Raw genomic sequence first — 25,463 nt, 5'->3', positions numbered from 1 at the left:
TAAAAGCTACATTTAAAACTTTATACTTTATAGTTACTCTAAAAAGATTTGTTATTATGTGTATGCCTATAATGAAATGTAAAGAGTTTTTTTTTGTTCTCTAATTTCTATGCATATTATTTAGATCTTATTTTTTAAAGTTAAAAATCAACAAAAATGTGTCAACAAATTATCTAGGCCATCAAGGACTAAGGATTTCATAGATAAAAAAAAATAGGCCAGCTGTTGAAGATTACAAAAAATACCTAGATCTAGGTCTACTCTTGCACTCCTACAACTAGATAAAGCCTGATCTATGGGAATAAAACAGGGTGCGGATATTAATATAGCAGTATTGATTTTTAAAAAATATTTAAATAGTTAAAATTCAGAAACGCATACGCCATATTTTTGCTTTTATTTGTCACCAAACGGGTTACGCTACATGAATACTAAGGCCCTGTTTATTTGAATACATACTGAGGTCTCCGTTGTTCCCATTCATCTGTGTGGTCTAAGTCACGTTTCTGAAACACGTGTACAAGTTTTATGTGTATGCAAGGTTGCTCAAACGAATGGTAACAGTAACAGAATAATTTAGTATTTCAAATAAAACGAATGGTAACATTAACAGAATCAGTGTTTCAAATAAAAAGAATGGTAACATTAACATAATCAGTGTTTCAAATAAAACGAATAGTAAAATTAACAGCATTAGTATTTCAAACAAAACAAATAGTAACATTAACAGAATCAGTGTTTCAAATAAAACGAATGGTAACATCAACAGAATCAGTGTTTCAAATAAAACGAATAGTAAAATAAACAGAATTAGTATTTCAAACAAAACAAATGGTAACATTAACAGAATCAGTGTTTCAAATAAAACTAATGGTAACTATAACAGAGTTTCTTCCAGGCATCTCTTCGTGGGGGGGGGGGGAGGCTCCACAGAAAAAAGTCTACCCCCCCCCCCGAGTAAAAAAGTCTGAAGAAACACTGTTAACAAAATTATTTAGTTTTTCAAATCAAACGAATGGTAACAGCGAGTAACAGAATCAGCATTTCAAATCGAATAGTAACAGTGAGTAACAGCGAATGGTAACAGTGAGTAACAGCGAATGGTAACGGTGAGTAACAGTGAGTAACAGCGAATGGTAACAGTGAGTAACAGTGAGTAACAGCGAATGGTAACAGTGAGTAACAGTGAGTAACAGAATCAGCATTTCAAATCGAATAGTAACAGTGAGTAACAGCGAATGGTAACAGTGAGTAACAGCGAATGGTAACAGTGAGTAACAGCGAATGGTAACAGTGAGTAACAGCGAATGGTAACAGTGAGTAACATTGAACAACAGCGAATGGTAACAGTGAGTAACATTGAACAACAGCGAATGGTAACAGTGAGTAACAGAATCAGTAGTATTTCAAACATGTTTTGCTATAATTCATTTACACAGAATTTCAAAATTGGCTAAATATGTGTATATTGTTATAGTTTTACGGGATTATCTCAAGCTTTTTTGGTGGGAACCTGAAACGGCCGGGGGGGGGGGGGGGAGGGGAAGACACTATTAAAGTATATATTTTGTCTACTTTTTCTATAGAATTTTTTTTTTCTGAGTGGGGGGGGGGGGATAGGGGCTGTGGACGTGTTTCGTTGGGGGGGGGGGGTGGGGGGGGGGGGGGCATTAGCCGTGTCTCCGATGCGTAAAGGAAACTGCTAGTTTATCCGGTTTTTTTGTTTGTAAAGAAAATAATTCATGGGGGAAGGGGCAGTTGAACTACAATACTGCCTTTGATGATGTTTTGTTTTTTTCTTAAATTATAAAAAATCCAAGAAAAAAAACCTATCATATTATCGGTTGGTTAATAGTTTGACAGCGTATTAACATTTAGAAACTTCTCCTTCTTTGATCGTAACTTTAGTGTTGAAAGGGATTCCCTCAAACACAATTATGTGATATGTGTCAACACATTATAGGCCTATGACTCCGATTTCAGCATTTTCTATTTGGGAGCAGCTGATTTTGGAGTAGTCGAACTCGGGACTTTTCGGTTCAGCAACCATGAGCTTAACCAACCCGACTACGCCGACCTTCAACATTTGGAAACAAAAAAAAAGAGATTATTCAGCTGAATTAAATAAAGACGTAACAAGCAATTTTTCCACAAGATGATGTGATTACCTTTATTTAGTAGCACAATCTTTTAAAATTACCAAATATTCACGCTGTCTTTTTTTTTTTTAGAGAAAAAAAGGTGGGGGAGGGGGGGGGGGTGATGAAACTTCACATACTAATTAGGTGATGGTCTAAGAAAATATATACTAATAACACGATATAGCGTAATAATGCAACCTGAGATCTTTTAGTGAAGCCAGCAACATGAAAGAAACATTTACAGCCAAGATTAACAACAGATTCGCGCGGGCCATAAGGGACACACGATGCTCAACAATAGCTGTTAGAAGCTACTTTGTTAGACGACATCAATACACAGGCAGAACACAACATGTCCAGAGTTCACGAGGCATAACATATGTTTGGCCAACAGCTATAATCCAGATTAGCACGCCATCAGCAACAAGAACAGTAGAAGCAGTTGTTTTTAGATATGGTCCACATGATCTGATCCTAGGCAACATCAGAGGTGTCAAACAATTTCAAGTTGAGAATGGCATGAATCATAGAACACAAGTAAGAAGCCATCAGCCCGAAACACATTCATCTGGTGAACCAGTGGACAGAAACATGTGTGATCCACCGAATAGAATGAACAATTTGATGGTAGACATGAACTCAGTGATAGAAGATTTCTCCAAAAGAATTACAGAAATTGGCGCAGTTGTTCTCAATCTGAGAAAACAAAACGATGAACTTAGTGATAGATTACTTAGGTTAGAGAAAGAAGTAAACAATGAAAGTGAAGAATACGTTAAGAAGAATGTAATCGGCGAGAAGGTATACTCAGAGGCGTAGCGACCCTTTCCGGCGCCCGGGGCGAACTTTTAGTTTGGCGCCCCCCCCCTATATATATATATATATATATATATATATATATATATATATATATATATATATGTGTGTGTGTGTGTGTGTGTGTGTGTATGTGTGTATGTGTGTGTGCGACAGTCCGGAAAAAAATTAATAATTAGCTGTATGATTGTCGTTCCCTAAAACTTTACCCCTTAAGATACATTATCCTTAAAAAATGATGATTAGTAATGTCAGAAAAAAATAATTAGCAGGTGCTAATTCTTTTATGACAGTCTTTTTATGTTTTTTTTTTCTTTGGAATAGTCTCTTTTATGATATAGTATATATTTCGATTATAAGTTTGTTAGATTAAGATCATACAATTGACATACAATAGCAAATTATTGTTCACATTGGAATATGATATGGGTATTTCGTTGACTGGTTGATTGTATAATGAAACAAGCTAGAGAAAACAAACTGGAATCCAACGGACACAACAGCTCGAAGTCTTGGATTTATCAGATGTGCGCTGCCTTCTCGCACACAGTCAACAACAAATGCAGAACAAATTGTACTGGTTGAAGTAGCTGTAATAACCGGTTTAATGATATTAGCTGACGCTCATGACGTTCAGATTAGAATCAGCAGCGATAAAATGCGTATTAACATTCTAAGCTAAATATAATGTATCTTTTACGGTATAGCTCGGAGCTAGGTTAAAGACAGTTGAGAATGAAAAGGTGCTGGTTAGGACACAATATGAGAAAGACAAAAAATAACACCCCTATGCAGGTGCTTGTGTGAAGTCCATGGGGAAAGAGGAAGAGAAAAAGACTAAATAAGTTCTGAAGGAAATCGTTCGAAATAGAGAAGGGGAAGCTGGATTATTAGGGTTCGATCTTCATAAAAATCAAGTGAGTTGACAGAGTGTTGATTACGCCTATGTTCCTTATGAAGCCGAAAAGAATAAAAAGAAGAAAATCAAAAGAGTTTAGAACAGTGGGTTCCATCAAACCCAAGATGTTCGGTAATTCAGTCTCAGGGTCTCCGCGGAAGTGATTCACGATTTTATCTGTGTGAACGATACAACTATTAAGAAGGGTTCGGTGAACGTGCATATGAAACTGGTGGGGTTCGGTACCTCCAAAAAGTTAAGAACCACTGCTTTAGAGTGTATTTTGTAGTAGGTGCAAACTTATTTGGTCTACTTTTGGTCGTGTCTTTAGAACAACTTCGATAATAGTAGGCCTATATTATAATTTCAAGTTATCAGTTAGGTTGAGCAAAGTGTTATGAAAAAAGGAATTAAAAAATGATCTATTCATTACAATATACCAATTTTCTTCTCTCTTAAAATTTTGGCAAAGTAGAGTGTCGCTTTCCACCACCCTCTCCGACAGTCTGCTATTTTACTTATCGGATAGCGATACAAGAATCCGTGATAATTATTTATCTTTAATGAAGTGATCACGGTAAGATGTAATGCAATCAAGTTAAAGTATCTGATCAATCACAATGAAGTTGGACAAAAATGGTATAGCGGATTTTAAACGTCACTAACTCTTTTTTTAATGTCACACAATCGTAAAATACGCTTTAGTACAATGGGTTTCTTTCCTGAGTGATATCGGTTATTTATTCCTTAATCCGGTGTGATATCTTTAAGATTTTAGTCTTCGAATAAGCGCCCCCTCCCACATCTAGGAAAGCTGGAAAGCGGTTTTCCGGTCACTGTTTCTTAAGGATACACGTTTTACAGTTACACAATCAAGGTAGAAAACAGTTAAATCAGTATGCAAAGGCTCTCAGCCGTTAAATTTCTTTACTTTGGCTGTTTATAATTCAAAACTGCAGCTTTAAATGAGCTTTTGAAATAATTTTCTACCCCTTTTGGCGCCCCCCTAGGGTCGGCGCCCGGGGCGGCCGCCCTCCCCGCCCTCCCCTAGCTACGCCTCTGGGTATACTGTTATTCCTGGTCAGCACTAAGTCAGTTGATATCACCAGTACAAGAAACCATAGAGCCTAACGAAACAACCGTAAAACAAGTACAAGACATACATAGTACTGATACACCCATATCGCTATTCAGAAAGTCAGGACTCGCTGGGGTTGCATCAAGTAGTAACCGCCGACATGAACAAAGACCGCAGGTTGACCATCCAAGCCCAACCAATCATCCTGCGGTACATTAATTTCATGATAGTTAGAAATGCCACTTTGACCACTTCCTTACGAACGATTTTGAATAATGACTAAACAAGTATGAAGTGAAATAAAACTCAAGTTATCGAACAGCCACCTATAATGGTACAAATCTAAGTCGTCTTAAAATATCGGCGTGAAACAATGTGTCAACTTTGATGTTGCAAGAAGAAGATGTTGTCATAATGTGGTATAATGAGAGCTGCTCCATTATAGCCATTAAGTAAAGAAAGTATTACAGTGGCCACAAGAGGTTGAATGATAATTTATTTGGTTATGTACAGTCTACAGTCACAGGCAGAGAGCTGCTCCTGCACTACAGATATGTGACACACAATACAACACACATGTCTTTTCTTTGTGTGTAGTAGATCTCTTTCTATTTTAATGCTAGTCGTGTGTAGTTAATGATTTAGTAATGTAGTTGGTATTTTGTTGATAATTATAATAATGTAGTTACTATTATTATTATGTAGTGTGTCGTGGACAAATAACCAGCATATCAAAATTTGGTGGGTTTTTCTTTAAAAGAGGAAGGTTATTTGTCCGACGGGCACAAAAACGCTTAGCTGGCATATGTTTAAGACGACATGTCCGCTCATATTTTCTCAGAATCTGACGTCATCTTCGTGAATGCTACGCACTGATGCCCAGCTTAAATGCAGCGGTCAAACGACCAATACATCATGAACGTGAACATATGAAACACATCGTCAAGGACACGTCCGAAGGATCACGTCAAGTAACACATCTAGAGGAACCAAATTAATTTGAGATGGGTCATCCTAACCAGATTACTGAAGCCTTGCGCATGGTCGCGGTCAATTTCCGACCAAGTCGTAACGGCAAGAAGGGTCACCATAACCAGCTAACAAAAGCCTTACGCACGGTCGCGGTCAATTTTCGATCAAGTCGTAACGGCAACTTCAGCTTATAAATATTTGTTTTTCAGTCACAGTGTTGCCAAGTTTTGTGTTTATAAAGCTCAAGGGAACATTTAGACGTCAAGTATAACAGGGAAAACTGTCTACACAGATGATAAACTTTTGTGGAACTGTCTCTACCGAAGATAAAGATTCATTGAGTGACGTATATTTTGTAAATTTGTCTACACAGATGATAAACTTTTGTGGAACAGTCTTTACCGAAGATAAAGAATAAATTGACTGACGTTTATTTTGTAAATTTTTCAATACAGATGATAAAGTTCTCTACTGGCAGTTCAAGATGCGGCATGACATTGTTGTCGTTTGTTTTTTTGAAAATGTGAATGCTGGAATTGTTGCTATTGAAATGTTAATGTAATTCAGTCATTGATGACGCTATGACTATGTATTTATACGATGATTGACTAAGAAGACAGAAAAAAAAACTAATAGTATTAGTTTTTTTTAATTGTAGGGGGGGAGGAGATGTCATAGCGTAGATATAAAGAATTAGACGACTAGTAGAGGTTACAAAGGACGGTGCGAACTTGACGGTAGACGATTTGGTGCGAGAGTATTGTGCGCATGTTGAATACAATATTTGTGGCGCGAATGTGACGTGAGCATGACACGACAATGTACCAATGACGTAGACCGCGGCAGTAACGTGAGTTGGGGGTTAGTAATGGTAGGAGACGGATGTATTCTTTGATATTGTGCAAATAAGTGTGTATTAATAAAGTTAGTGTTCTTTTCATAAACGAAGTGGTTGACGTTTGTTAATTAGTGTCTGCGGAACATAAGAGTGATTCCCGTCCTACTCACAAGTATAATAGTTGTCGTATGAATAGTAGCAGATCAGAATATAGAAAAGATATCGAAAAGATATAATTATATAATATATATGAAACCCCCCATCACAATGAGCTTAACCAACCCGACTACGCCGACCTTCAACATTTGGAAACCAAAAAAAGGCGTGCGGCGTCAATTCGGCCAATGACGAAACGGCCCCGTCAAAACGACCCCGACAAAACGACCCCGTCAAAACGACCCCGTCAAATCGGCCCCGTCAAAAGGGCCAGCGACATATGGACCCCGTCATATAGGCTCCCGACAAATAGGCTCCCGTCATTTAGGCTACCGACAAATAGGCTCCCGTTATATAGGCTCCCGACAAAAGGGCTCCAGTCAATAAGGCTCCTGACAAATAGGCTCCCGTCATTTTGGCTCCCGACATATAGTCTCCCGTCATTTAGTTTTTTCCACAAAACGGCCCCCGTCATTACGACTCCCGACAAATAGGCTCCCGCCATTTAGTTTCTCCACAAAACGGCCCCCGTCATTACGACTCCCGACAAATTGGCTAGCGTCATTTTGGCTCCCGACAAAAAGGCTCCTGTCAATTTGGCTCCAGACAAAAGGACCACTGACACAGTGGCGTAGCTACCGTAAAGCTAGCGTAAGCAAGGCATGGGGGCTCAAGGCACATAGGGGCCCTTTTCCCTCATAAAAAATTAAAACTTTTACAATGGAATTTTAATATTTGTTACATATAAATAATTTTAAAAAAGAAAAAGGTTAAAAGTTCCAAAAAGCCCCCCCCCCCCCCACCGTTTCGGCAGTGGGATTCAGTGTTTGTGGGTCAAACAGAGCCCAATCGTTATAATAACACTACAGGCTATATCACTTTGTCGTGCAAGACATTGAGAGAATCAGCATATAAATAAACTTTTTAGCAGTAGTAGGCAAGCATAATAATATAGTATAAATACAAAATCAGGACATATGAAATACAAAATGTTGCCTTCAGAATATTTATATATTAAAAAATATCCATCGTAAGTAGAAGTTGATCTCTTCGTTTAACTCCTCTGTAGCCTAACGCAGAGGCGTAGCGAAGGCGAGGCGGGGGGTGCGGACCGCAACGGGTGACACCATTTAGGGGGGGGGGGGGTGACACCAAAGGCAAAAAATTGTAAAATTTATAGAATGAAATGCCATTTTCCAGATCCATTAGTTAAAGTTAAATAGTCTTCTAAGTACAAATCGCAAATTTTATCAAGAGGGGGGGGGGGGGGGTGTTACACCACGACGTAAACGTAAACTATAAAGAAAACAATGCTACATCCAACTGTATTATAAACAGACTGTAGATAAACATCGTTACTATAAAGTCAGCAGTGATTAAAGCTTAAACACGTACGTGTACCAGTATGTGGCATATATATAAATTTTAGGCCTATGTAGGCCGACACACACACACATACATATATATATATATATATATGTATATATATATATATATATATATATATATATATATATATATATATATATATATATATATATATATATATATATATATATATATATATATATATATATATATATATATATATATATATATATATATATATATATATATATATATATATATATATATATATATATATATATATATATATATATATATATATATATATATATATATATGCTTTGTTTCCTGGGAGGGGGGTGACAATACGAAGTGCCGCACCGGGTGAGACTCGACCTAGCGACGCCACTGGCCTAACGGCTGACGAAGGGGCCCACTGATAATTTTTGCATAGGGGCCCAAAAATCCTAGCTACGCCACTGCACTGACAATACCGTTTCTGTAGAGACTAAGTCTCCCGGCAAAGCGGTCTCATTGAATATGACATCTGCCAGTGGGACCCCTTCATCAATATTCTTTAGAGTTAGCTTATCCAACACTCTTATGTAATACAACGTATGCATCTCTTGTTCGGCAGGCCTTATTTTTATATTAGTTTATCTATTATAAACTATAGTTTTAATTTAAGGGCCATCTATCTATGACATCCATAATTGAGTCGGTTATAGGCTGTTCCAACTCATTGTGTGGGGAGAAGGGTCCACGCTGTACCTTCCTAACTGCAATATGCTTGTACAGGGGCGTAGCGAGGGGGGGGGGGCGGGGGTGCGGACCGCACCGGGTGACACCATTTAGGGGGGGGGCGACACAAAGGCAAAAAAATAGCAAAATATATAGAGAAAAAGTTGAGGGGGTGGGGTGCAAATCGAAAGTTTGGGGGGGGGGGGGGAGGTGCAAATCGAAAACTTGAAAGTTTGTCCCCTGGGGGGGGGGGGGGGTGACACCATTAAGTGCAGCACCGGGTGACACCCGACCTCGCTACGCCACTGTGCTTGTAGGTTATCAAAACAAAATGCTGTTATCATGTTAACATCATGTATATCATACATTTACACTTCTGTGCTCGCTTTTAAGCAACATATCTTTTATGTTGTAAATTAAACATTATCAAAACTTTAGAATTGGTGGAATTTAGCTGTTAAGGGCTCGATTTGTTTGTGAATTAATGTTAATTCATGAAAAAATAATTTCATTCGGGCATTAAAAAGAGGTTATGGTGGTATTGGAGGTAGGACACAATGGTTACTTTTATGCCAATAGTGGTCATATTCATTTTTCTGGAGCCAATATGTCGGGAGTCATTTTGTCAAAAGCCAATATGTCGGGAGCCCAATTGCCGGGAGCCAATATGTCGGGAGCCCATTTGTCGGTAGCCAAAATGTCGTGAGCCCATTTGCCGGGAGCCCATTTGTCTTGAGCCCTTATGTCGGGAGCCAATATGTCGGGAGCCGCTTTGTCGGGAGCCAATATGTCCTGAGCCTATTTGTCAGGGGTTAATATGTCGGGAGTCCATTTGTCGGGAGCCTAAATATCGGGAGCCCATTTGTCGGGAGCCTATATGTCGCAAGTCAATATGACGGGAGCCCATTTGACGGGAGCCAATAAGTCGGGGCCCTTTTGACGGGGCTATTTTGACGGGGTCGGTTTGTCGGGAGTCGATTTGACGGGGTCGTATTAACGGGGCCGTTTTGACGGGGCCGATTTGTCCCGGGCCGTTTTGACAGGGCACCAAAAAAGGTTATTTAACTTAATTAAAGTAAAGACGTAACAAGCAATTTTAACACAAGATGATGTGATTACCTTTATTTAGTTGCAAAATCTTTTAAAATTACCAAATATTCACGCTGTTTTTTTTTTTTTTTTTTTTTTTTTTTTTTGTAGAAAAAGGTGTGTGTGTGTGGGGGGGGGGGGGGGTTCAAGAAACTTCATATACTAATTAGGTGGTGGTCTAAGAAAATATATGCTAATAACCCGGTAAAGGGTAATGCGGTTAGTCAAAATGCCTATTTCTGTGTTGTGTAATTTGTGAAGATCCCTGAACTCATAGTAAAGTAGGTTAGCCTAACGTGTGGAAGACTTTGTTAGCCAGGGCTCTAATGCCGGCCAGGCTATGTTTGATCAGTGACGAATCAAGGTACTATAGTGATGTTCCTATGTTAGGGTGAGCTTTAAAAAATAAAGAAAAATTCTCTGTTTTGTTTGAAATTATAATTATAAAACGCTCATTCATCGCATACACATATGCTTCTAATATCTATAAAACGAAATGTGTACAGCAGGCTTGTAATGTGTAAAAAAAAACTACCTTACTACACGACTAATCTAAGCAAATATAGAGTTACTGGGCGCACCAAATAAGGCTACTGTAGACACGCAGGTGGAATCTCAGTGAAGATTAAAGGTCACGTTTCTTTTCAGCGAGGCTATCATCATAATAATAATCAATACCGTGTATATTTCTAACTCAGATTCTTACATGGGCAGTGTTTCTTTCAGACTTTTGGTTTTTTTTTTAGAGGGGCAGGGGGATTTTCCGATTGGGAGGGGGGGGGGCAGACAGGTGTAAAAGTATATATATTTTTCTATATAAATTCAATTTCATTCGGGGAATCAGAGTTTCTTCCAGGCATCTCTTCTCTTTTACCGCCCCCCCCCCCCCGAACGAAATGAAATTTAGATAATTTATATAGAAAATATATACTTTTAACAGTGTCCGCCCCCCCCCCCCCGAAGAAAGTCTACCGCCCCCTTCCCCGAAAATTTCAAGTGCCCCCCCCCCCCCCTTCCGGAGAAAAAAGTCTGGAAGAAACACTGCGGGGAATGGAGGTGGGCGGTTTCTCTCTCTCTCTCCCCCCCCCCCCCCCGAAAAGACGCCTGAAAGAAACACTGTTCATCAGTTGTTGAATCATCGGATGACAATGATCACAATGTTCGTCTGTTTTGAGATAATAGGAGTGGGCCTATTGTAAACTCGTACTTCCGTTAAAAAAATACTCTCTTATTTTGTTTATACGTAGGAATTGGCTACTCCTTGGTTGTTTTTATTTTGACCGTTAGTGACCTATTTTTCAATGAGTGCGACAGAACTAGCGTCGTAGCGATATTAAAAATAGATTGTGTTTTTCAACTTATATAACTAGGTGAATACGTCATGCGTGAATGGTCTTATCATGTTTTCAACAATTTTGTAGCCAGTGGGTCCCACGTTTTAGTCTACAACGCCTTCTGATAAAAAAAAAATAAATTTGGTAGGCTTATATCGAATTCTCTTTCTTTGTAATGAATGCTAAGTAATGTATAATGGTAATATTAACCTTGAAATTCTTTACCCACTTTACCTACCTTTCACTGAAGATTCACATTTTTATAGAATGTCCGACTTTGTCTTGCTGTTCTATAAAGGGTAACTGGCAAAATATTGAGAAGATTATTCTCTGTAGAAAATGTCCTAACATCCCTAGACCTAACCCAATACCTAAATCAAAGCCAAGCCACACTCGTATTTACTAACCCTCGGCCTAATCCTAACATTTCCCCGTATCCTAGACTTAGCCCTAGCCCAGCGATAACTCTAACCCGTAGATTACCTTAAGATTATTGGCACGTTTGTAATCGCCAGGGGGAATAACCTAATCCACTTTATTTTATTTTTGTGAGCGTGTTTGCACATAATATATGGATAATTGACAGGGGGGGGAGGAGTAGAGTCTAGCTGTATTGTAAGAGGGGGAGCTTGTTCTTCCGACCCACTCATATGAAGAATGTAAAAGGTACATATCATAATCAGTCTTTCTTCCAGGCATCTCTTCGCCCCCCCCCCCACCCCGGAGAGAGGCCACCATCCACGACGAAATGAAATTTTATATAGAAAATACATACTTTTAACAGTTTCCGCCCCCTCCCGAAAATTTCAGTGCCCCCCCCCCCCCCCCAAAAAAAAAAACTCTGGAAGAAACACTGACCATAATCCGGTTAGTAGAAAAATAATTGTCCTTTTTCTTGCAGGATCCTGCACGTCTTCTCAGCTGGATGGTATGCGCCTGTGACTCTTGGTAGTAAAGTTGATTTCTGTCTGGCACAGTCCATGTAAAGACGGTCAATTAAAGTTGACTTCTGAATAGTACAGCATATACAGGCCGTCAATGAAAGTTGACTTCTGACTAGTACAGTCCATATACAGGCCGTCAATGAAAGTTGACTTCTGACTAGTGCAGTCCATATACAGGCCGTCAATGAAAGTTGACTTCTGACTAGTGCAGTCCATATACAGGCCGTCAATGAAAGTTGACTTCTGACTAATGCAGTCCATATACAGGCCGTCAATGAAAGTTGACTTCTGACTAGTGCAGTCCATATACAGACCGTCAATTAAAGTTGACTTCTGACTAGTGCAGTCCATATACAGGCCGTCAAGGAGGGGGGGGGGGTGTAGCTGATGTGTGACGTCATTTGGGGGGGGGTGGCTTTTTGTGACGATGTGTGACGGAGAGGAGGTAAAATTGTCAAAAATTGGAAGATATAGCCTATTAATGCATGTTGCCATTAATGTTATTTCCATAAAATGCTAGATTGACATATATAGGCCAGGGGTAGGCAACATGCGGCTCGCGAGCCGCATGCGGCTCTTTTGATGTCAAGATGCCGCTCTCCAGCTCCATGCACAAATATTAGAAATTATTGTATTATTTTATTTTCAAAACCCATAACAAATTATATACTGTAATGAAACACGAGTTTAAACATAATAAAAACACTAATCAGCGAACAATGAGAATAGGTGGGAGTAGAGAGTATTCGGACAGCTGACAGCCGCTTGGGCACCAAGCCCAGCCCCACAGCCGACTTTTTCGAATATCGTTTAATGGAGAATGTTATTTTATTCAGAATGCATTTACCTATCTGTTAGTAATCATTAATTTGATCTGAGTGACGTAGTTTTTAGCTATTAGCTTCCTACGGTTGAGCCGGGTACTGGACTGTGGAGTACGAGTTAACACTGGGCTCTGTGGGTGGAAGATAAGGACAGAAGTGACCGATACACGGTAATCAAACCGATATCCATCCAAGCCAGTTAGTCGAAGTTAGCCGTGTTGAGGCCTGCCTGGCTAATGGGAGACACCTCCTGGGCCGATGATGTCCGTAAAGAAAAAAAAAGTTAAGAGCTTCTAAAGTGGATTGAAATAGTCCTATAGTTGTTTTTTTTATAACTAAGTAGAATCTATATCATATCAGAGCTAGCTAAAATAATTTAATATGTTTTGTGCGAAACATGTGTATGTTTTTATATGAATAAATATTATTTCACATTTAAAGCTACTTATTTTAAATTAAAAAATTAAACTTATTTGCCTAATCCAAATCAAATACCAGATATTGAAATAAAAATGTTAGTGGCTCTTTAAAAACTGGAAAATTATGTAGATCTAAATTGTAACTTTTGGCTCTTTCGTCTCAAAAGGTTGCCGACCCCTGATATAGGCCTACGTTCAAAACCAAATAATTTTGAAACCCCAGCAAAAGTTTTAATGAACGTTGCCTTACTTTTAGGGCCTGCTTAGTTTTCTACGCTGATTTTAAAAAAAGAAAGCCATGTAGACATGGAAACTGTTTCCTTCACATTAAATTAGAACCTTCACAAACATTTAAATAGGTTGAAGTAAATATATTTGATAAACTTATAAAAATTCTGCCGCAAACAGTATGTAGCCTAAACATGACATCTTTGAAAAAATGATTAAATAATGATTACGATTCAAGGTAGAGAACTATGTAACTTTTTACCTGTCTCATGTTAGTCTCCCTTTAGTTAAAAACTAATTTGTCTAAATATTTGCAGTGTTGTTATAACTATAACTTATTTCTAAAATCTAGGTAGATATAGTTGGTGTCCATTATAGGCGGGGGAGAAATGGTATTTCAATCACAAAATATTTATCACTAGCATTCATTTACAACAATCTTTAGACCTTACTTAAATGCATGTGTCTGATCATTAAAGCTCTACATTTAGTGTGTCTCCCATATGGTCTAGTGGTTAGGATTCCTGGCTTTCACCCAGGCGGCCCGGGTTCGATTCCCGGTATGGGAACTAAATTTTTACATTTTAAAAAATTTCACTAACTATATGAAATCAGATAATAGCCGATCTCGTTCCTGCTTCTACAATAATGGACACCAGCGAGAAAAGTCTCAAAGGTATTTGAGAGGTGTATAAATTCATTTAAAAATCATGCACAGCGTAGTTACAATTAATATGGTTATAAAATCCTGTCTATCTGGTTTTTTTCGGACTTTACTAAAGATTGGACGTATTTGATGTTTATAATATTTTCGGTAACTAAATAAAAATTAAAAAAAAAGCAAAAACAATTTGGTTTTCACGTGTAATGGCGACATAAACAATGGCATCCTGCTATTGGATAGGCCGCCATTGATTTTATTGTACACATTGTAAGCTAAAAATAGAAAACTAGGTCATGGGGTTTTAAATTTGCATGGTTATTTAAAAACTTGATCTGCAAAGTTTTGTAAACAAATAGTTATCGATCACTAAGTTACTGTACAGCTAATCAATATTTGTCTTACGAAAGTGAAACATCCGGTTATAACTTAGGCTTGATGAAAATAAATAGAAATGTAACCTTAAACTCAACAAATTATTTTCAAGTTCTCTGGATTTGCAACTTTTATAGCATTTATTCTAAAAATATAAAATTTCTAAATTAATTTTAGGCTTAAGTTTTTATTTTTTTTTACGGTCTAAATCTAAAAAGCACGTTTTTATTCCATGTCAACAACATTGGGGACGGAATCTCGTCAACTCGCTCGCCTCCATTAGCTACACCCAAGATCTTAAGTTTTGAAAAGATAAAATTAAAATAATAAATAAAAGCTTTAGCTTAGATTTAGAATTAGATTTTAGACGTCAGAGGTTTACAAAAAACGACACAAGTGTGGAAATATATTTTTCAATCTGATAAATAACGAGCAAATATCTCTTAAATAATAGAGGGCATTCAATTAGATCTAGACTATAATTATTATTCTGTTCTTTTTTAAAAATAGAATGAGTAAAAAGATCAGTTATCTTTTTAACAATACGGAAGAAGAGAAATGGGAATGCCCGTAAACCATCATGCCATATCGGCAGATTGGTGATGAAATTAAAACGTAGATTGTCTAGCTCACCAAGCAATAATAATAATTTAGGAATTTCAATCTCTAAAATTAAATTATTCTTAATTTTAAGATAGAAATATATTACCGCACTAGCTTAATTGTCAAAAAGAAAAAAAGTGTTGTTTTTTAAGTCAACTTATCTAAATCTAGAACACAAGTCGTAGTTCTACAGAGTATTTGGCAATATTATTAATTATGGTATCTGGCTAATGTTGACGATTATTTTTGTACCAAAACAATTTCTTTTCGAAGATCCACCACAAGTGTCCACTAGACTTAATTTATAATTATAGATTCTACCTAAAGAATATTGTTTTTTTACGCATTCGTTTTGTTATTGATATGCATGTCTTTCGTCCACTTACCTGTTTGCTCCCAGGCGCAGGTATTTTTTTGTATTTAATTAAATTAATTACCTCTTTAACTAGGCCTACCTACGACAGCCTACGTTATCGACGTAGTTAGTAGTTAGTACGTACGACCCACAACTCCAGTCCACACTCTACTACTAGATCTACTACTTACTAAACTACTTAGTACTTACTTAAATTAAATACTTAACTTACACTGACACTGACAGTCTGAGACTACACCCCCACACTGACACTGACTGAGTCGTCTGAGTCTAACACAACAACACACTCTAACAAGTCTAACTCTAACTAATAACTCACTACTATGTCTATGATGATGTTTTATGAGCTGAACTCTGACTAACTAAAGTAAAATTACTAAACTATCACTTAATTTAAAAAAAATTTATTAATTATTCATTACTATTCTCAACCATTCTTATTTTAATTTAACTGAACTTAACTATTTAGTATTTAACTTTACTTTAACTTATCAATGTTAGCCTCTAATTAATATAATATTTTTTTAGGCATATAATTATAATATAGTATTTATGTTCAGTCAGTTCAAGAATGACAAATTGAATTTATTGGCCTAACACATGCCTTCCACTTTTAATTTTAGGGCCCAAGATAGCTCTAATAATTCTTAACAGACCAATTGATGTACCTCTTCTTACACATTTATGGAAAAAGAGTATGTATGCAATATTTAGAAAAAGACTTAGGCCTATTTATGTATTTAACTTTCAGTTTAAGTCTACTCTATTTTCTATTTAAAGGATAATTTTTCATCCAGCTTTATTAATTATTACATTGGTTTTATTCATGCTGGACACATTTGCTATTTTCAGCTGTCTTCTTGTGTCCTTGAACTTGAACACATAAAAACATTCCTAATGTCAACACATGACAGATTTGTTTGTTGTTTTTGTGTATTTTACAGGTGCTTTTACAGCAGTGACTGACGGAGGTGTGAATCGGCTCCACAAAAGTTTTTGTGACCAGAAAGATGAATATTTACCAAATGTTATCACTGGTGACTTTGACTCAGCCAGCCCTGCTGTACTAGAGTACTACAAGAATAAGGTACCTGTAAATCACCGTGTGCTCAAATAGATAGGCCCTGGACTGAAGTAGAAAGGAGTTATAGTTAATAAAGAATTTTATGATGATGCTGTATTTTATGGTATTAATAGTAGTTATGTTACAAGTTTAATGTTTAGAATCAGGATGAAAAGCTGTATAAACTATATTGTAAAAAAATTTGATGGTTTTGTTTAATTTATCATCAGATATAAAGTATCAGAATATGTTGTTTTAGTGTGATTTAAAATATTGTATATTTCTTTCAAATAGTTTAAATCTTGTATCACTTCCAGATTATATTTTTTCATTAAGTAAAAAAATAAACACATTTTGTTGTGATATTAGTACATGAATTTGCTCTAGACAACCAACCTAGAGATATTGGTTTCTTTCAGAATGTTGACATAATATCAACTCCCGATCAAGATGAAACTGATTTTACTAAATGCTTGAGAGTTGTCACTGAGAGAGTTGATCAGAAAACTGTAAGATTTATTATTTAAACTAACTGAAGACGTATTTTTGGTTAAGTAAAAATGGATTACTGATGCTGCTTCTTGTTTGTTTCTTATTAAACTGGTATTCACTACGACAAAAATTCTATTGATAAGCTAAATACTTAAGTTAAGGCGTAATTTTAATATTTTTGTCTGCGTCAGATTGAGATGGTTGTAGCTATTGGTGCATTTGGAGGAAGGATGGATCACACGTTGGCCAACATCAACACACTGTACACAGCATTTAGTTTAGCACAAGTTCCCCTGCTTTTGTTATCAGATTCTTCACTGGCTCTTCTCTTGGACAAGGTTAGCATTTTTGTACTTTTAATCTCTTAACAATTCATACAGGCTGGCATGTCTTTAAATTTAAAAAGGATTGGCTTTAAAGATAATTCACAGTTCAGTATAAAAGTTGGGTTCTGGTAGTTTATTTGTATTTATTAATGTTTACCCAAATAAATTTTAATTAAGTATCAGGTGAAATAGATTTCATTAGTTTATAACACTATTATAGAGAAATGTATAGTGTATTAGTCTTCTTTAGTAGAGGTCAGTATTTATTATATAGGTTCATTAACTTGTAATAAACAAAATAATGAATCACTTTTGTGATGATTGTTTCTTACTACTATCTGTATTATAATTATTTTTTATAGTACTCCAAGATTACCTTTCACGTAAAGCATTTTAAAACTTAAGCTTTTAATCTCCAGATACACGAGGAAGTGGCTTGTTAGATAGTGGTTCATTTATTTGTAATTAACATTTTTACCAATGTCCGTCAGGGTGAACATACTTTACACTGTGACACTGGGCTGGAAGGAGATTGGTGTGGTTTAGTCCCCATTGGTCAGCCAGCTTTGAATGTTACAACCACAGGGTTGAAGTACAATCTCAGTAGGTACCTCTTTGCTATTTCCTTGTACAACGTAAACATTGTAATTAGTACATTTTACTATTGCATGCATTTACCCACATATAATTTTATTTTTACTTATCTTATTTTAAATAACTTTGATGGACCTCAATTGCTACGATTGTGACATCTTAAAGTCACACATCTGATAGTATTCTTAATGATGAAGTGTCTGCTGATGATGATCATCATCAATCCTGTGGACAACTTGTGGAGCACAAGGACGCAACCACACCTCTTCATCATACTCTGTTCAGTGCGACTACTCCCACATCATTCTGGCTGCTTCTGCTTTACTGACAGCTGACCTTTTCCATGTTTGTTTCTACCTTTCTGATAATGATGGTGATATGGAACGGACTGATGAACTTACCAATATTGACAATAAAATGATCTTAAGGGATAGGATTGATTTATAGTCCTTAAAGATTATTTTTTAAAATTTATTACTCTTGAGATAATCAACACGTTGATTAAAATTAATGGTTATATTAATCGTATCACAAAAGATTTTAACTCAAAGTTCAAAGCCAGTTGGTTCTAATGACTTCTACAAACTTGGTTAATTTGTTTGAGCTGCACAAATGGCTAAGCACCACGATGTAATCACTTTTGAAGAGTATGTACTGGTGTATCTATTATGGGCCTCATGCATTATTAACCTTCATATCTATGACTGCTTATGTAAGACTACATGTAAATATAGTGATTATGACCATTCATCTATAAAATTAATTCTAACCCAGAGTTTTTGGTGGGTAGTGGGACAAAAGAATATGTTTTTGCCAAAGATGTCCCATTTTTGTACTGATGTATAACCCAAGCATATATGGAATAGACTTATCTGATCAGCAAATTCAATATGTTGTGGCAGCAATTACTTGTTCAATTGATGTCTCTATGTGGCAGTCTCATCTTGAAAAATGCCTGGCCAAATGAATCTGCTGATTCTCCTGCGCTAGTCATCTAAAGTTCAGAATGGCTTTGTTGAATGATCAAACCACTCAGCACCCAAACACACCACAGCCAATAACAACAAGTTTCTGGCAGAGCAAGTCTATACAGCAGCCAGCAGATGCTGAATAAAATGAAGAACTTGATTGGAAAAAAATGGGATTAGGAATAACTAGGATGACAGCTGGTTTTCATTTGTGCCCGGTTCCCTTAAACAAAAGTGTACGCTAACTCATGGTCCATACAAAATAATTTTTGGCGAATAGCATTGTGGAAACAGCAAGCACTTTGTATTTCTAATTACTCAGCTATGGTTATATAATAAATGTATGTAAAAGTGCGCAATTTTTTTATACATAGTCTTTTTTTTTTAATATTTGTTTGGATATAGCTGTCACAACATTGATTTGGTTTAGTTAAAATTAAGTCGAAGTTGAATTAAGAGTTATTTCCCATTGATTAGTACAACTGTATTTGTTATCAGTGTTAGAGTTATATAATTTAACAAGATGGTTTTAATTTTTTTGCCTTATTTTGCTAAACCGACTTCTTAAAACTTTATCACATATTTGATTCTGATTATAATAATATCATATAGTGTACTATTATTATAGAAACATAGTTGTTTTTAGTGCATATGAAAACTTGTTTATACACTTTTTTTGTAGTTTTTTATTTTATTTTGATCTAGCCAATGATAAAATGAGTTTTGGCGAGCTGATCAGCACATCAAATACTCTGGCAGACAGCATTGTCACTGTAACAACAGACCAGCCATTGCTTTGGCTCATGGGATACAAAGATTTATAAGTTGTTTGTTTTTTTGCATGTGTGTGCGAAGACAAAGAAGGAATATTCAGAACAATATTTAGGAAAGTTTTTTTATTACTCTGTTTTAACTAAGCATTTTATTTTTATCCTTTTTTCTGTAAAATTAAATCAGATTGTAAAATCTAATCTATATTTTTTTAAAGAAAATAAAACTTAATCATTACCCTGATAGTGAGGGTAAACAAAGATCCAGTTTTCAATTTTAAAGTTTTTATAAAAGAATTTTTTTTTTAAATTTAATTTAATTTTAGTCTTATGTTGTGGATAAAATGATCAAGTTGATGTATTATTTTTTTACCAAAGAAAGAACATTTTTGTTTTCATAATTCTTAATTCTTTCCTAATTAGATTTACCAAGGTGTAAGTTTATAATTTTACAAGCAATTTAACAGTGAGACCAATGAAAAAAAATCTCAATTACACACTGCTTTTGTGTTGAATATCCCTAAATAGTATGTAACACCATTGAGCATCTGACCGCTTAACTGAAAGTTTTGAGGTTTTAGGATGGCACTAAGTCCTGACAACTGTAAATATTGAGTGTGTGACATTCCTATGTCTATAGGACATCAGTAAGTCCTGCCAACTCAGATGAGAACATAATTCAAGTCAGGTAGAGGCAGCTGATCATAATAATCTCTTCATGCTAAGATCACATAAACAGATTGAACTATACTTCGCCTGTAATCATTATGAACCATCAAATCTTAAAAGCTCTTTTTTTAATATAATTTTCATTATAACCTAATAATCAGCAAAGATACCTATCAATATTTGTGATTCATCATTTTTTTTTTACATTAATGTATTTCTATATGTTGTTTGCATTTAATAAAAAATGTTTGTGATATTTTATGTACCATGTTGACAACATCATGTCAATCTAAGTTTTAAGATTTTCTTCTAATCCTTTACATACCAAAGATTTGTGTTACTGTGACATTATTTTATAAAGCAATATTTTAATGACATTTGTATTTAATTATACTGAGGCAATACAGTTTTAACATAATCCACATACTATCAAAATTGATTTTAATGAATGATGAAGCCATTCTCATTATAGCATACCCTCAAACATCTGAAAGAATTTGAAATAGATGTATTCCTGTGTTCTTTTACCAAGTGAAAATTTTCTTCTGGAAAGATGACATGACTATTCTTGATATTTATTAAGTGCCTTTTTCACTCTGACTATAATCTCTGTTACAATCGGCTGTTTAACATTGATTAAAACTGCCCTTTTCATGTTGTGACTTCCATTCCACTGATCATTTTGAAACATTTTAAAATGTGACGCATGTGTGCGATCTTATTCTGAATAATATTAATGAGATCTACCTGTGAGTAGATACTGATTGACCAGGTAAGAGACAAAACTGCATGCCATTATATTCCAGGAGAAAAAGCATGCTACTTTTATAAGATCTGTACACAACAAGTTATTTGTAATACTTTACAAATTACTAAACAGATTTGGATTAAATTTATGTTTGACTGAATTAATATTACAAATAAAAATTAAGAAATCTTGATATTTTGTGTTGTGAATGTTCCTATTTAGTATATGTGTATTTTTGTTTGAATTTCTTTTTTAAATGAAGGCAACAGACCTATTGTCAACTATGAAACTATCTTAAAATCCTAATTCAGCCCTGAAAGGATACAACACTGTTTACATGATGTTATTTTGAATATGATCTATAATAATTATTATCCTAATAATAAACATATCACTATAGGGGACCCTGGTAAGTGGTTGTATAAATGATGTCCAGCAAGCCACACCTCCAGGTGATTGGCCTCACTGTTCCCCCTCCTATCCTCTAAATCTCTCACAGGTGACTGTAAAGTGACATGTCCCGGCAAAACATTTAAGTTAGTACACCAAACCATGGGGGGAGGGGGAGGAGAAGAAATGATGTTACCACTTAGCACACTGGGCCCTTACTGTTAAAGGTCACCAGTCAGGTTGGAAGATTTCCTAGAGAAACTACAACAACCACATGCTCATGGCGAAGGCGAGCCACCTCGATGGAAGGACACAGCTGTATTCAGACATGGAAAAGGACAACTGTACACTTGGTTCCATGGACATCAAAGACAGTCATTTGGTGACTGTGCAAGGTGGGAGAAGGTCAGGGAAACAGAGACATCATTAGGATTTTAACATACCGTTTCATGGTTGACAACAGGCCTTCATTTAAAAAAATTCAACCAAATATACACCTATACAAATAGGAACATTCCTCAAGGAATGGACTGGGATGCTGATTTCTGAATGAATATAAGCAGCAGTTGACAGAGAAAGATGGCAAAGCATTATGAAAAATTCAACAACTCTTCCTGGGTTATGGGATAGATCACTTGTAACGAAAATTGCGTCATAACAATTTTTAAAAAAAACCGAAACAAACAAAAAGTTTATAAAAGTTGTACACCAACATATATTTTACAAAATAAACATGACTTAATGTGAACATGTGAGATTGATGATTTTTTTTTTTAAATAAAAAAAAATTGATGATGTAGTGCTACATTTCCCCACATTCCGATATTGTCACAGGAATTTTTGGTTTATTGTTAGGCCCAACAGGAACATTCTCAATTTTCCTCAACACAAGATGACCATCTATTACCTTACCTGAAATTTCATAGGACACAAACAATTGTTATAAAATAAAATACAATATAATGTTTTTTGTGTGTTAATGACAACAAAATCTTTTAAATCCTTATACACTTTATACCAGATATTAATTTATTTAGTTACCAAGACAAATTAAACACACCATTTATAAGTGAGTACACTGTATATATTATTCATATGTGGAATGTAAATCACACATTCCCTTCATATACTACATCAGCTGAATGTCTTCATGTATTGAGCATCAAGGGACCAGAATGGATATACATGATGATTAAAGTTATAAAGGTAGGAAGTGATAGGAATGTTAAAACTAACTTTAATTAACCTTGACTGCAGCTGATGCTGTCCCACACTTACCAAAGACAACATGTTTCCCATCCAGGAACTCACACTTTGCACAGGTGATAAAAAACTGGCAGCCATTTGTATCTCTGCCACTGTTAGCCTACCACAAGAGATACATTAAGATAAATATTGCTAAATATTTACCAAGTGAAAGAAAACATGTTAAAACTATCTTCTATGGTAGAGAACATATGTAGTTACAACATAATTTAGACTTATTTCCCTTTTTAATTTTTCAGATTTATTAAATATTTCAACAACAGTTTAAAGCAATTTTTTTCACTATTATAACAAAATAATAATTGCTGTATATAATAGCAGAAGTAAAAACATGTTAGGTTATAATAAATTTATTAAAGAAAAACTCACCATAGACAACACACCAGCACACTCGTGTTTTCTTTTAAAATTTTCATCAGCAAACGGCCGACCAGCGTATATACTCGTCATACCTGTGCCATCACCCTGTCAGTATACTCAACTATGTCATCTTAGTAAAAAACAAACTTTACAACACATTACCTCAACTTTAGAATTATTAATGTCACCAAAACTTAAATAAAAAAAAAACAGAAGAAATAATGCTGCAATTAATTCAAAATCCATTAAAAACCATAAAAATGAATGTTAGATTTTAAAATTGTGTAAAAATATAATTGTTACAGATAGTATATAATAATATTTAAAATTTTACTATTTTCATTTTAAAAAGGAAAACTTACATTTACAAAGTCACCACCTTGAACCATGAAATCTTTAATGACTCTGAAAAACAGTTCGCAAGTATAAAAATTATCATCAACCACCAGTGAATTGTGTTTGTTTATGTTACGTAGAAACCACACATTAAGAAAATACATCTAATTAGATTTTACTTCTTTACCTGTGGAATATGGAACCTTTATAACCAAGTGGCTTTCCATCTTTTCTGTACTCTCCTGTACACAGTTGTCTGAAAAATAACCAGAAAAAATATGATATTTCTGGAGTAGAAATTTGTAAAGTTGTCTGAAACATAGAAGCAATCAGAAAAATATATATATTTCTGGAATAGAGATTTACATTGTAATATAGCCAGAAAGGATATATTTATAGAGATTAACACTGTATTATAACTAGATATGATATAATATTTCTGGAACAGAGATTTATATTAATTTTAATCCATTAAGTGATTTTTGATTCATCACAGTTGTAGATTTATGGGAACATTACTCCAGCAAACATAGCTATTCTAAACCTTAATATCCTCTTAGAGAAATAAATCACCATCAACATATATATCATTAGAAAATATTGAAAGCTGTTACTTAAAATTTTGAAAAGGGGTGGAAAAAAACATTAAAAAGCTCTAACAGAAAAAGGACTGTATTTTTAAAACATGACATTTTTTGAGGAGATATGTATTAAACAAAAATTACCTGAAATTCTCTGCTGTCTTTGGGACTACATCGGAAAACAATTCAAATTTGATTCTACCAGCAGCCTGAAATTTTTGTTCAGAGTTATGAAATTCAATAAACAATAACCAAAAAAAAATGATAAAGGAGTCATCCGGTTATTACCCAAAAACAAAAAGGAAGTTTAGACCTCCTGCCTATGCATGGTCATTTTGGATGAACAACCCATTGGCACCTAGATCTAGATCTACATTTATTTTAATGAGCATATGAATATTACATTATATAATTAATTAAGTCGAACCAGGGCCGTACCCAAGGGTCGAATTGAAATATAGTCCAAATCAGCTTCTAAATACTAAATAAATTTGAATCAAAAAAGAAAAAAAACGGAAAAGAGTAGGCCTAAAAAAAATACTAATAACTTAATTAACTACTAAAGGGAAAGTGACTTCAGCCTTTTTAAAATTGTTTTTTTTTTTAGTCTGAGTGTGATGAGTGAGTAAGAGTAAGACTCAGTCAGTGTACTGAGTGTACTGATTGATGAGCATGATGATCATCATCATTGATTGACATAAATTATTGATTCATCATGAAAAATGAATGATGATAATTAATAATTTTAATTTGATAATGATGGCACTCTCACCACCTATCACATCACAAGTCACAAGTAAATTTAATTTAGGGGCTCAATCTGCGTTCGAGACAAACATTTGGCGATTTGTTCTAGAAATAAAGATCTAGATTCTAGCATTATAGTATCGAGCTAAAATTTCCAAAAAAAAGTTCCTTACAGTGCTTCCAATCGCTATATCAAAGAAAACTATCGGATTTGGATGTTGTGTCATGTTGATGTAGAGAACGAAACTAGATCTAGATTTTGAAAATATTTCTTTAAATACCAGATTCAAACGTTAACTGGCCAAAAACACCT

At 35.3% G+C, this 25,463-nt stretch overlaps 2 protein-coding genes and 1 non-coding gene across 3 annotated transcripts; 2 read left to right on the top strand and 1 right to left on the bottom strand.

Annotated features, from left to right (window-relative positions):
* Positions 1-14,322: 14,322 nt before the first annotated feature.
* On the top strand, positions 14,323-14,394 carry Trnae-uuc (transfer RNA glutamic acid (anticodon UUC)). Its single transcript has one exon. It is a non-coding gene; the product is annotated as a tRNA-Glu (tRNA).
* Positions 14,395-15,693: 1,299 nt separating this feature from the next.
* Positions 15,694-21,648, top strand: LOC131954370 (thiamine pyrophosphokinase 1-like). The gene is made up of 7 exons (XM_059317996.1): positions 15,694-15,870; positions 16,464-16,535; positions 16,785-16,927; positions 17,323-17,412; positions 17,587-17,733; positions 18,213-18,324; positions 19,989-21,648. Exons 1-7 carry the CDS (start codon positions 15,828-15,830, stop codon positions 20,105-20,107), a joined length of 726 nt encoding a protein of 241 aa, XP_059173979.1. The 5' UTR covers positions 15,694-15,827; the 3' UTR covers positions 20,108-21,648.
* Positions 21,649-22,538: 890 nt separating this feature from the next.
* LOC131954362 (peptidyl-prolyl cis-trans isomerase H-like) lies at positions 22,539-25,428 on the bottom strand. The gene is made up of 7 exons (XM_059317983.1): positions 25,324-25,428; positions 24,548-24,612; positions 24,010-24,078; positions 23,849-23,891; positions 23,496-23,591; positions 23,139-23,226; positions 22,539-22,772 (listed from the first exon to the last, which is right to left on the bottom strand). The coding sequence occupies exons 1-7, from the start codon at positions 25,375-25,377 to the stop codon at positions 22,663-22,665; spliced, it is 525 nt and encodes a 174-aa protein (XP_059173966.1). The 5' UTR covers positions 25,378-25,428; the 3' UTR covers positions 22,539-22,662.
* Positions 25,429-25,463: the final 35 nt, after the last annotated feature.

This window comes from Physella acuta, unplaced genomic scaffold (assembly GCF_028476545.2).
Source record: "Physella acuta isolate Inbredline_101_S28 unplaced genomic scaffold, ASM2847654v3 ptg000991l, whole genome shotgun sequence".
Lineage (NCBI taxonomy): Eukaryota > Metazoa > Mollusca > Gastropoda > Physidae > Physella > Physella acuta.
Note: the sequence above shows the minus strand (reverse complement) of the source record. Positions and strands in the feature narration are given on the sequence as shown.